Source organism: Panicum virgatum, chromosome 1N (assembly GCF_016808335.1).
Source record: "Panicum virgatum strain AP13 chromosome 1N, P.virgatum_v5, whole genome shotgun sequence".
Classification (NCBI taxonomy): domain Eukaryota; kingdom Viridiplantae; phylum Streptophyta; class Magnoliopsida; order Poales; family Poaceae; genus Panicum; species Panicum virgatum.
In genome coordinates this window covers 30,964,034-30,977,527 of record NC_053145.1, presented here as the reverse complement: position 1 = coordinate 30,977,527, position 13,494 = coordinate 30,964,034, and the positions used below count along the sequence as shown (strand labels likewise).

The window sequence follows — 13,494 nt, the reverse complement described above, 5'->3', positions numbered from 1 at the left end:
AGAAAAAGAATTACTAAAATGATCTAATAAGTTGCCAGCTAAGCGTAAATAGCCTCAGTTTGCGAGATACTGGCGTACACAAATATTGTTTGTTTCTACCATAGGTCTGTCCTCGGACTGGCAGCTTCGTTGTTGCATCATTAATCGCTCCCTCCCTGGGCAGTGGGCACCACAAAACTCTCTGAACCCACAACGCCGTAAAGCAAAAAAAAAAAAGCATCTAAGATGACACAATCCGCGTCTAACGCCAAAGCGACCTCCGCATCTTGCGGAAGGCCCCTGCCGCCATCTTCATGATCCATGTCACGCTTCGCCATAGCTGTGCCCCAAAGCCCACAGCTGCTGCACGATCATCTTCTTCTTCGCATCCGATCACCAGGGCAACTGATGGAGGAAGAGTGGCATGGGAAGAGACGACCACCATGCCGTCGCTCCAGTCGAAGAAGCACCGGCGGTCCTCGGCGTCCTGGATCAGCTCCGTCCAGATAGAGCCGCTCCCACGCAACGTCGCCGCGTTACCCAGGACCCAGAGGCAGTGCCTGCAGCCGAAAGAGATGGTTAATTTCACCGAGCAATTCTCTTTTGTGCTAGTATTTTCAGGGTGGTGTACGTGAGATTGATCGGAGAGCCATGGTAGCTATAGCTACAAACCTCGCTCTTGTCAACGCGACGTTGGCACGCCGCCGGTCGTGAGAGGAAGCCGATGGATGCTTTGCCGTTGGACCTTACGGTTGAAAGGATGATGATGTCCTCCTCGCTGCCCTGAAAACCGTCGACGGAGTTGACGCGCAGAGCCAGCGGATGCATCGCGTTCAGGTTCCCTATGGCACGCTGAATCGCCTCCACCTGAGCGGCGTACGGGCATATGATGCCGACAGAAACCCCTTGCTTCCTGTCTGCGCAAGCTGGTACATATGGCAAGAAAATGGCAAAACACACGATACTAGATCAAAAGCTCCCAATGTACATGATACTAAAAAAAACGTAAAAAAAATTCAAAAAAGGGGGAAAACCTTCTTTCAGTCTATGCAGTATTTCCATGATGACCCCAAGTTCAGCCATGTTTCGCTTGCTCTGGCCAGGATCTTCCCTTCCGTCAATGTTGATGAATGAGTATGGCCCAAACATTGCACCCTCCAGGTAAGTGCGCTCATGGCTGTCCTGCGTGACATTGGAGCCATCCAGGATTTTGTTGCTGTAGAAGCTTGTGTTTGGGAAGATACTTATGGAAGGATGCATCCTGTACTGGATATTCAGAAGGTGCTTCTTGTGCCCCATCAAACTTAGCCTCTCGAACAGGCTCCTGCCCAGCAATGCCCTCGCTGCAACCTGCAATAAAAATAAGATATCTCAAGATTAATTTGCATTGTCCAGACGCATATACTGCTATATATGTGCAAAGTTCATGGGGTGGAAAAAGAATGATCCAGTACCTACAGCACTAGAGAAGAAAAATGTACCTTGCTTTTCACAGTTGCTGGCAGTTGGCACTCATCTCCGATAAGAACAGCATGCTTTAGCCCATGGAGCTGCAACGGGATCAGGGACTCACATTCCTTCAGCTGCGCAGCCTCATCGATGAGAAGCAAATCCATTCTCTGACCTCGCAGCTTCGCCGATCCTGACACAGTGCAGAAAACCAAGGCGGCGCTGTCAAGGCAGAAATTCTTTATCTCTGCCACGGAACGTGTCAGTGGAAGCTTGAGACCTCGGTTCAGAGCTCTCGTCAGGAATAGGATGTCCTCCTTGTGCCTCCAAAGATTTTGAATCTGATTCTGATTTCCCGCTACTCCTATCTTATTCCTTGCATTCATTTGATCAAGCAACCTGCTGAAGCCTTGGAGCTTGTCGAGCAGGGCCAACATATTGTTGTAGTTCTCCTCCAGAATGACTGCTCTGGGGACGTGAGACGTGATCGTTCTGAAGCAGCTGCTCACCTTCTGGAAGATGTGATGGAAACTTGACCTGCCAGAATACACTAGGTTTCTCATCCAATTTTCATGGCACCGCCACCTCTGTCCTCCTAGAGACGCCTCAACTGAACGAAGGCACTGCCTCCAGCCCGTAGCCGGGGATAAGCAAGCCCTCAGCCTATTGACACGAGTGTCCAAAAAGATTTCGTCAAGATGGCTCCCAATGGCAATTGCCATGCGCTGCCTGTTGCCAAACAGAAGCAGATCACCGAGGCACCCTGCTCCGTCGTCGGTGGCGGAAGGGTGCTGCTTCCTCAGCTCGAGGAGGCGGGACGCGACCTGGCTGATGGCGGTGTTTGTGGGCGCGCACGTCAGGACACGGCAGCCTCTGGTCTGGCTCACCAGCAGCAGTAGCACGCTGATGGTCTTGGTCTTGCCTGTACCTGGCGGACCCCATATGAGGCTGAATTTGCTCTCCCCGCCGTCGCGCCCCGTCGCCAAGATGCAGCTCAGTACGGCGTCAGCCTGTGCGCCGTTGAGCCTGAACGGTGATAACCTGGCCGCCAGCGCGTCGGCGCCAACGGCGGTGGCCTCTCGGCGAGGCGGGGAACCCAGCAACGACGTGCTCTGCCAAATGGAGATTTGGAGGCACGATGGACGAATAGGTGAGGGCAGAATCTCAGCTCATGTAAGAGAAATATAAAAACGCAAGCGTGCAGAGCATTCACCATGTCATGCGTGTCGGCGCCGTCGCCGTCGCCGGCGACCTCCCTGACGAGGGAAGGATTCCTCTCGACGGTGGCCGCGTAGTCGAGGCACCGCCAGATGCGCGAGTATGGTATCAAGCCGATCAAGCTGACACCGAAAGCGTAGCACCTCGTGGCTTGATCGATTCTCTCGGACGCTACCATCCCAAAGGTCAGCGCGCTGTCCTCGACGTACTCTACGTGCGCGAGGCAGCACGCGCGGCCGTCGCGCATGAGATCGGCCGGCCGCCGGCACGGGGATGTTGCGTCGGAGAGCAGGACGACGTCGCCGGGGCACGGGAAGTTGCGAGCGCCACGGCGGCCGCGAGCAACGGTGAGGCGGTACCTTGACGGGGAGGTTTGCACGCCGGACTCGTCCTTCCGGTCCGGCAGCGCCTGGATTTTGGCGACCGGGAAGTGGCTGCTGGACGAGAGCGAGTCCGCAAGGTTGGCGCTCATCTCCGCCCGCATCTCCTCCAGCAGCGGCAACCTGAACGCGGCCAGGTAGTCCATCAGCCCCGAGAACCTGTCAGGGATCGCCTTCACCTGCAGCGAGAGGGCACACGAGGGAAAAGTTCGGAGAGAATGAGCAGCCACCAGCTAGCGCTACATGTCCAGAAGCAAAATCAAAGAGATCATCATCAACAAGAACAACAACTAGCTAGCTAGCTGAGTAGCAGGTAACGGTGCAGATGCAAGACAAGAGGTCCATGGAAACGGGAGGGACCTGGTCTGTGAAGAGGTCCTGATTGATGATGTCTTGGAGGGACCAGGAGAAGATGCGCCTGACGAGCTCGTCTTCCGGAGCGGCCGGGGAGCTGCCACCCCTCGATGATGCGCTTCCATTTCACATGATGTGCCTTCAGCTACCCCGCGCGAGGTTCTTGGCCATGGATGTGCACGCTCGCAGGGGTTGCTGCGGCAGTAAGTAATGCGTCGGCGGCCGGATCGACTTCCTAGGATACTTCACGCGGCGCGTCGTCTGCGATCTTGTGGTTCCGAGGACGAGGCGGCCGTCCGGCCCCTGGGCTTCCGCCAGCGGTAATCAGACGAGCGTGCAGCCTGCCTCGCATACTGTGCCGCCACACTGCTAGCATCCACTTTTTTAAGAAAAAATAAAATAAGCGGTACATGCTGGTTCTAGTTCTAGCACGGCAAAGTATAGCAACCCTTCGAATTCCAGTGGGAGGCACGGGAACAAATGTAGTCAACCAATACCGGAAAATGCAAAATTACTTAGTGTCGCAGGGTTTGCCGAGGGCCAAACCACGGGCACTCGGCAAAGAGGCGCTTTGCCGAGTGCCGGAGTCATAACACTCGGCAAATCTTTGCCACACGGCATGTCTAAAGTTTGCGGAGCGCTGGCCCTCGGCAAAGAGACCCAGTACGCGCGCCCGCCGTGTGCCGGCCGTTAGGGTGGCTGACGGCGTTTAGCCTTTGCCGAGTGCCGCCAGCTGGCACTCGACAAAGATCAAAGTTTGCCGAGTGCCGCCAGTTGGCACTCGGTAAAGTATCTTTCACCGAGTGCCTAGCCTCTGGCTCTCGGCAAACAGGTTTCAATTTTTTTTTGCTTTCAAATTTTTTTATTCTGTACTTAAATTTGAGACTTTAATTCCTAGTAACATAAAATACTTTTATTGATTGTTTTACTATATTTTGTTAATTTTTTTTGTTTGCGGGGAATAATCGGTCGAAGTTAATTTAAAATTAGAAGTGGGTCGAAATTTCGAAATCAATGAATGGAAATGTGTTATTTATGTACTCGAATCAAAACTGATGCCGTATGCCCGAAAGAACTTAAAAGTTGAAGCATCTTTATCACGAAACTTGATCACAAGCGTGTGCACGGACGTTCGGAAAAACCAAAAATAGCATACAATGTCTGAAAATCATGGGACTTGTGCAAATCTCTTGGTTTCATGCGAGGATAGAGTGGAAAAAAATTGACAGCATTTCGGACACGTGACAATGTACGCCGCTTACAATCTGGAGGATCTCCGAAGAAGTTTCAGAGAGATGCGTAGTATCCGGTTGAATTTTTGGTTGAAATGAAAGTCGCATTGGATTTTCATTGTGAAACTTTTTATATAGAGAAATAACAACAAAATATGTGTCTTGTGAAAATTTGGTTAATTTTTTATTTTGTTATCTATATATTGAAAATCAATATATTTAGTTTCAACTTAATCGTTAAACGCATGAAATAATAGGGTTTTTTTGCATGAAATCATGAACCATAAATTATTGCATTATTTTGGCAAATTATTTAGTTGATAGTCAATAAAATTTTGTTACATACCTCATCAAAACAAATTTGTTGATATAAATTAAATTTGACATTAGAAACACATGAAATAATAGGTTTTCTTGCATAAAATCATGAAACATGAAATATAAATTGTTTTAATTTGAGTTTGAAATAATTATGTATGAAATAATGTTTTTTTGAATTCATATCTTATTTATTTTGGTTTTTGCAAGTAAGAAGTAAAATGTAAAAAAATATGTTTGCCGAGTGCAGTGCACTCGGCGAACCCCTACTTTGCCGAGTGCCTGCCGATCTGGCACTGCCGAGTGCCAGATCGGGTGGCACTCGGCAAAAGCCGATCTGGCACTCGGCAAAGAACGCATCAGGAGTCTAATAATTGACGCGCACCCGCACTCCACTCTATGCGCTTGCCTTTCTTCCCCGCACGCGCCGCCGCCACCCTCCTCCACGCTACCACCGCCCGCCGCCGCCCTCCTGCATGCCGCCGGCTCCCCGCGCATCCCGTGCGGATCTCCGCCGCGTCTCGCTGCCTCCCCGCGCCCCCCATTGTCGCCGGCACTCCTCCTCGCCGCCTCCCCGCCGCCCGCGCCGCCCGGTGGCCGAGGCCCGCGGCCTCCGCGCCTCCACGCCGCCCGGCGCACGAGGGCGCGCCATTCGGCAGCTTAAGGTATTTTTTATTTTTTTTAAGTAAATTATTAAGTTGAATTTGTTTGTTGCAAATTAGAATAGGATTATATTCTTTAGTTAGATTTTTAGGTAGATATAGTTTTTAGATAGATATAGATTTTTAGGTAGATATAGTTTTTAGATAGATATAGTTTTTAGTTTATTTAGAATAATTTAGTTTATTTAGTTTAGGTAGATATAGATTTTTAGGTAGATATGCATATTGTTTATTTAGTTTATTTAGAATGATTTAGTTTATTTAGTTTAGGTAGATATAAATTCAGAGATTAATTATTTATTTAGTTTATTTAGACTTGTTTAGTTTAGGTACATATTAATTGTTAATTGTTTAATTAATTTATTTAGACTTTTTTAGCTTACGTATACTGTTTTAGTTTATTTAGACTGATTGTAGATGTTAATTATTTATTTAGTTTTTAAGACCGGTTTAGTTTATTGATAGCAAAATGATATATTTAGTTAGTTTATTCATAATTATACTTTGAAAATTAACATACACCAGTTAGACGTCTCCCGTTCGAAAAAGATACGGTTGCAAATATGCAGATATTTGCATATTGATGGTCGTATCTGTTTCGAATTGTCCACGTTTTTGGACAGCCCGAGGATGCGTAGATGGGGTTAGTTTATAGGGAAAATTCGATTCATGCCACCACAACTCCGTGAAATTGGGTGTCATGTTGAAAATCATGCCACTCAATGGCATGATTTTCAACATGAGATCCAATTTCAAGAAATTGGAGTGGCATGGATCCAACTGACCCTAGTTTATATGGTCCACTCCGATCCGAGGCAGAGTTTCGGCATCATCTCCCTGTTGTTCTTCGAATACACAATCTCCCTTTCGGGACGTGTATCTGGAGGACAGCGGGGAGGTGCTGCCGAAATTCTGTCTTGGATAGGAGTGGATCATATAAACTGACCTCATCTACGCATGGTCGGGTGGGATTAGTGTAGGAACATGGGGTAGCAAAAATAAAAATTTTCTACCGCATAAACCAGGATTTCTGCAGTTATAGATCACGGAATTACCACTAGACGCGCGGTTGCGGAACTTCTGTAGCGCGTCGGTGTAGTGCAGATGGAAGCTGACAGTGCAGTTGCGTGAACCTCCTCACTAACGGCTCGTCCTTGTGCAACAAGCGCAGCACCTCCACGAAGTCCACATGTACGGGAAGAAGCTTCACTCTCCGGATTGCTAGATCCGCAAGAACGAACTATGGCTTGATGCGTGGGAGGAGGAGCAGTAGAGAGAGGGAGGAGCTAGTGGGCCCCACCTTGGGCACCCCCTTCAGGTGGGCTGTTCTAAGCCCCCACCATGAATCCATCCCTATGGGCCTCTCTAGGCCCATTAGTGCATCAAAGCCCAGTCTAATTTGGATCTCATCCTCATTAGGCTTCTGGCCCTTAAGTGTGTGACCCTATGGGCTCATGCGTGAGTAGACATGGCTGCATCAAGATGGCTGAAAGCACTCTGCAAAACAAAAAGCAGAATTCGGGAGGAGGAACCTGCGGGAAACCCGAAGAGGCAAACCCCCAGCTTGCTCGGATGCGTCTCCTTCCAGGAAACTCCAGAATCCTTCACCGAAACCTGCCCACAAACGTACTCCTGAACCGACTGATACTTCTGATCCCCTTTTCGATCAGGACTTTGATCAGTTCATGGAAAGTCTTGACAACCTTGAACCATTCGACGATCTCAAAGACTGGTCAGATAACGTCGACTTGTTTATGGATGCCATGGCCCATCCACCCCAGATGGCAAACACCCTCTGGAAACTATTCAAGCTTAAAAAGAGAAAATCCAAAGCTCCTGAACAAACCAGCGAGTCGATCTTCGACAAACCCTGGATTAAAGAGCCAGAAGGATTGACTCCTACACAATCGTGGTTACATTGGATGAACGAGAACGCCCTCCGCGTAGAGATGGGTATTTCGCTTCTTGCTCACCCAAAGAACACATATTCCAAATTCGGTAGCCTAACACTTTATTAATCATGAATACAAGGAAATATGATTGCCTCTAGGGCATATTTCCAGCAGTCTCCCACTTGCACTAAAGTCAATCGAGAATGTATCTAATACCCATGGCTCTTGTGTGCCTCTCATGCTTGGGCTGTGGAAGGAGTTTTGTCAACGGATCTGAAATGTTCTGGTCTGTGTGTATTTTGCATATCTTGATCTCACCACGATCGATGAACTCTCGAATGAGATGAAATCGCCGCATAACGTGTTTGCTCTTCTGGTGATTCCTTGGCTCCTTGGCTTACGCAATAGCTCCACTATTGTCACAGTAGAGATCCAGCGGGCCAGAGGTATTAGGGAACACACCAAGCTCAATAAGGAACTTCCTTATCCAAACACCTTCCTTCGCAGCTTCCGAAGCTGTGATGTACTCGGCTTCTGTTGTAGAATCGGCCACCGTCTCCTGCTTGGAACTCTTCAAGCTAACCGCACCACCATTTACTTTGAACACGAAACCGGACTGAGACTTTGAATCGTCTTTGTCGGTTTGGAAGCTAGCATCAGTGTAACCAGTTACAACAAGCTCCTCCTCACCTCCATAGACTAGAAACACATCCTTAGCTCTTCTCAAGTACTTGAGGATGTTTTTCACAGCTGTCCAGTGACTCTCACCTAGATCTGACTAGTACATGCTTGTAACACTTAGAGCATAAGAAACATCTGGGCGTGTACTTATCATTGCATACATGATAGATCCAATTGCTGAGGCATATGGAACTTTGCTCATACGCTCTCGCTCATCAGTCGTCGTAGGACACTGAGTCTTGATAAGATGTATGCCATGTGACATAGGCAAGAATCCTTTCTTTGCCTCTTCCATGTTGAACCGCTTCAACACTTTGTCAATGTAAGTATCTTGGCTTAATCCTATAAGCCTCTTTGATCTATCTCTATAGATCTTGATGCCCAGTATGTATGCTGCTTCTCCTAAATCCTTCATCGAAAAACTATTTTTCAGTGAAGTCTTTACGGACTCAAGCATAGGAATATTATTTCCAATCAGCAATATGTCATCTACATACAGGATTAGAAATGTAACAGAGCTCCCACTTTCCTTCTTGTAAACACAAGCTTCTTCATTTTTAATGAAGCCAAACCCTTTGACTACTTCATCAAAATGAATATTCCAACTCCGAGATGCTTGCTTTAATCCATAAATGGATTTTTAAAGCTTGCATATCTTTCCAGCATTGGTCGGATCAACAAAACCCTCGGGCTGCATCATATACACGTCGTCGGTCAGGTTTCCATTAAGGAAAGCTGTTTTGACATCCATCTACTATATTTCATAATTGAAATATGCAGTAATAGCTAGAATAATCCGAATAGATTTAAGCATCGCTACGAGCGAGAAAGTCTCGTCGTAGTCAACTCCTTAAACTTGTCGAAAACCTTTTGCGACAAGTCGAGCTTTATAGATGTGAACATTTCCATCCATATCTTTCTTTTTCTTATAGATCCATTTGCACTCTATGGTTCTCACACCATCAGACGGGTCTATCAAGTTCCAAACTTGATTTTCCTTCATGGATTCTATTTCGGATTTCATGGCATCTTGCCATCTCTCAGAGTCAGGGTCTGCCATCGCCTCTGCATATGTCGCAGGCTCATCATTGTCTAACAATAATAATTCCCGCACTGCGCGGAGCCTTGCTGACCTTCGTGGTTGCGAAGGTGCTTCTGTTGCCATAGGCATCTCAACTTGTTCAGCTACATTAGCGTCACTTGTAGAGTCTTGTCCTATTGGATCATCTCGAACTTCTTCGAGTTGCACCGTTCTTCCACTTTTCTCTCCTTTGAGAAACTCTTTCTCTAGGAAAACTCCGTTCCGAGTGACAAACACTTTGCCCTCATATCGATTGTAGAAGTAATACCCTAAGGTCTCCTTTGGGTATCCCACGAATATGCACTTATCCGATTTGGGTGCAAGCTTGTCAGACTGGAGTCGTTTGAAAAATGCTTCACAATCCTAAATTTTTAGAAAAGACAAACTGGGAGTCTTGCCAGTCCATATCTCATATGGTGTCTTGTCTACGGATTTTGACGACACCCTGTTCAGTGTGAAGGTGCTGTTTCTAGAGCGTAACCCCAAAATGACAATGGTAAGTCCGATTGGCTCATCATTGATCGAACTATGTCCAACAGAGTTCGATTACGTCTCTCGGAAACCCTGTTCCTTTGAGGCATTCTAGGTGGCATAAGCTGTGGAATAATTCCGCAACTCTTCAAATGATCGCTAAATTCGTGACTCAGATATTCGCCCCCATGATCAGATCGCAAGGCTTTAATCTTCTTGCCACGGTGATTTTCAACTTCATTCTTAAATTCCTTGAACTTTTGAAAGGTTTCAGACTTATGCCTCATCAAGTAGACATAGCCATATCTACTTAAGTCATCAGTAAAAGTAATGAAGTATTGGAATCCTCCTCTAGCAGTCGAGCTCATTGGTCCACACACATCCATATATATGAGTTCCAGCAAATCCGATGCTCTCTCTGGAAATCCTATGAATGGCGTCTTGGTCATTTTGCCCAGCAAACAAGCTTCGCATGTCTCATATGATTCAAAATCAAACGAACTTAGAAGTCCATCCTCATGGAGCTTCTTCATGCGTTTCTCACTTATATGACCGAGACGACAATGCCACATGTAGGTAGGATTCAAATCATTTAGCCGAGGCCTTTTAGCACTTATATTACAGATAGGAGAATCATCATGATTTAAAATAAATAGCCCATTCTTAATGGACGCCAAAGCCACAAATATATTATTCTTGGAGATCACACAACCATTGTTTTCACTCGCAAAAGAATAGCCATCCTTCATTAAACATGAAGGAGACACAATGTTTCGACTTAAACTAGGAACAAAATAACAATTATTAAGCTCCAAGACAAATCCTGACGGTAGGTGTAGTTGCATCGTCCCGACGGCCAAAGCAGCAACTCTTGCATTATTGCTGACGCAGAAGTAAACTTCTCCTCTTTCAACGCTTCTACTCTTTGTCATTCCCTGCATCAAATTGCATATATGAGCAACCAATCCGGTATCAAATACCCAAGAATTAACATAAGAGTCAGCGAGAAATATTTCTGTAATATGAACGACAAGCGTACCCGAGGTGGAAGAACGATTCTTCTGTGTGGCTAGGTACAGCTTGCAGTTCCTCATCCAGTGTCTTGGCCGGTGACAATGAAAGCACTCCTTGTTTGCGGCTGGTCCAGGTTTCGTCTTGGGTGTAGGGTTTGGCTTGGGGTTCGCAACCTTAGCCTTGCCCTTCTTCTTCTTCCAAGAAGAACTTTTCTTCTTGAAAGTAGGCTTATTCTGGACAACCATCACATGGCCACCACTTGTGCTTTTCTTGATGTCACTCTCTGCCATCTTGAGCATGCCGCACAGCTCATTCAAGCCCTTCTCAGCCCCGTGCATGTGGTAGTTCGAAATGAAGTTTCCATAGCTCGGAGATAAAGAGGCAAGAATGATATCAGTGGCCTACTCTTGGCCAAGTGGGAAGCCCAGCTTCTCCAACCTCTATGTATTACCAACCATCTTGATTACATGCGGCCCTACTGGTGCTCCTTCTGCTAGCTTAGTTTCAGCAAAGGCCTTGGACACAATGAACCTTTCAGTCCTAGCCTGAGTCTGGAACTTGTCCCATAGCGCCATGATCATATCGTGCGCCGCATGGTTATTCTCAAACTACATTTGCAGCTCGGTTCCATGCAAGCTAGCACGTCCTATACATGCTAGTTATGACTAAGGTTTATCTATGCTACTCTCTACTTACCCCTAAAAGACTTGCAACCTAGCCAATCCTAATCAAACTAACTAGGAAAGTAAAGGTACGCAAGATAAAGTAAATGCGGAAACGTAATGCGGTAAGTAAAGAGGTAAGTGCAAGAGGGATGCAAACTCCCGAGTAGACACGGTCATGTAACATGGTTCGGCATAAACGCCTACGTCCACGGGACCTCGAGGCTCTTCCGATCACCGTCTTGCACTATGCCACCAAGGCGATGCCGGCAAGCAAAGGCAAGTGCCCGTAAGACACCGAGTCTCGTGCACCGCCACCGTCTCTCTCGGTCACCCGGCCGTAATCCACGACGGAGCTTCTCCACCAAGGAGGGGGCCTCCTCTTCCCCCGCACAAAGTGTCGTTGCCACTCCACACCAAGACGGAGGGTCACACGACGGATCACAAGTTGCTTGCCGCAGCAAGACTTCTCTCAAGGGAGCTCTCGCAAGAACTAATCCCTATTACAAGCACTAAGCACTCTCACAAGTGTGCTTAAGCCTATATGATGTACAATGAAGCTCTAAGGTGGTTGGAGATGATCTTTGGCTCTTGTATGCTTCCTTGGTCTCCAGCACTCTCAAATGAGCCGTGGGGTGGCATATATATAGCCCCAACCCCTCAAACTAGCCGTTGGAAAAAGGCTGACAAAAAGCGCTATCACCGGTTAAACCGATGTTGCCATTTTTGTCATCACCGGTTTAACCGGTGAGTGCATTTTCCAACTAGCCATTATACTTCAACGGCTATGTGATCAATCGACCAACGCTCATAAAACTGACGTCGGTTCAACCGGTGCATGTAATCTTCAATCAACCGACGCTCTCAAAACTAACGCCGGTTCAACCGGTGCATGTAATCTCAGAAACCTCCAAAAATGGAGTCTCTGGACAAATGCACCGACGCTTTCAAAACCAACGTCGGTTCAACTAGTGTATTCTGTTGATTTGTCTTCACTTCAAGTCATTGCACCGATGAGTACAATTGGCTCATCATCGGTTTGACCGGTGATAGCAAATTGTCTCTATCTTGTTCGTTTTGACTTGATTTCTTCACGGTCTCTTCAATTCTTGTCCCTTGGACCGAAGAGGTTTCAGGGCGCTGCCCTGAGACCCGCGAGTCTATCTTCGGGCCTTGCTACGCCTATCTTCTCTTTGTCATCACTTGAACCTAAAAGCCTGAGAATGGTCATCTTAATAATCATATTAGTCCAAGTGTTGTGTTGTCTATATCAATCACCAAAACATTATATTGAAATATGGCATGAGAGGCCATTTTCGCTACAACCGCTCTCCTGTAAGCATTCCTCTCAGCAGCAAGGGCATCTGCAGTAGGCTCCTCTGGCAGTGGGTTATCTAAAACATCTTCCTTGTTAGCTGCCCTGAGAACAATTCTCAGGTTGCGGATCCAATCCGCGTAGTTTATCTCATTCAATTTGTTGCTCTCAAGTACGGAACGTAAAGCAAATGATTGGTTTTGAGCCATTGATCTACAACATAATAAATGCAAAATACTAAGATAAAAGTATTCATGATGGAGTAAATGACATTAAACAATTTAATAGAATTTACTCCCACTAAAATCAAAATCCCTCTTTTGATTCTTAGTGATTCAAGACCCACAACTAACACGTCCACTACATCCACTAGTGAGCTTTTGCATCACCGCTAGAAGACGAGGTAGATCGGTAAGCAACTCTTGCTAATCATATCTCATATGACTCTTGTTGTTGGGTGACATCTCCATGTCTTGCTCCCAACCTTTATGCCCCAAGGTCCTTAACCGTTAAGATGACCTTGTCAAGCTCACCAACCCTTTATGCATGCATGTATCCGATACAGCCTGTCTAGTCAAGAAAAACCAGTGGTGCCCTAATTTCATAGACCCACCACCAATCGTACAAGACATGGGACAGTGCAAGATTTAGTTGGTAGGGCATGCTTGCTCGAAATTAATAAGGGATCGTTCTACTTCTACTATGATGCACGTAGTTGTAAAATGTTAAGAACGGCAAGCACACAATTGTGAATCAGTATGGCCCTTGTTCTCATGGTGATCTCCA

At 46.7% G+C, this 13,494-nt stretch overlaps 1 protein-coding gene across 1 annotated transcript; it reads right to left on the bottom strand.

The window, feature by feature from the left end:
* Positions 1-241: 241 nt before the first annotated feature.
* On the bottom strand, positions 242-12,917 carry LOC120653451 (helicase sen1-like). The gene is made up of 7 exons (XM_039931201.1): positions 12,720-12,917; positions 2,662-3,205; positions 2,573-2,591; positions 1,461-2,538; positions 1,014-1,329; positions 725-905; positions 242-539 (listed from the first exon to the last, which is right to left on the bottom strand). The coding sequence occupies exons 1-7, from the start codon at positions 12,915-12,917 to the stop codon at positions 242-244; spliced, it is 2,634 nt and encodes an 877-aa protein (XP_039787135.1).
* Between the last annotated feature and the right edge of the window lie 577 nt (positions 12,918-13,494).

Excerpts from the sequence above, each read along its gene's own strand:
- LOC120653451 (XM_039931201.1), bottom strand. The coding sequence starts at position 12,917 with ATGGCTCAAAACCAATCATTTGCTTTACGTTCCGTACTTGAGAGCAAC. Across the intron at positions 3,206-12,719 it reads GGAATGCTTACAGGAGAGCG|GTGAAGGCGATCCCTGACAG; the intron begins GTTGTAGCGAAA and ends CTCTCGCTGCAG. Across the intron at positions 1,330-1,460 it reads CAGCAACTGTGAAAAGCAAG|GTTGCAGCGAGGGCATTGCT; the intron begins GTACATTTTTCT and ends TTTTTATTGCAG.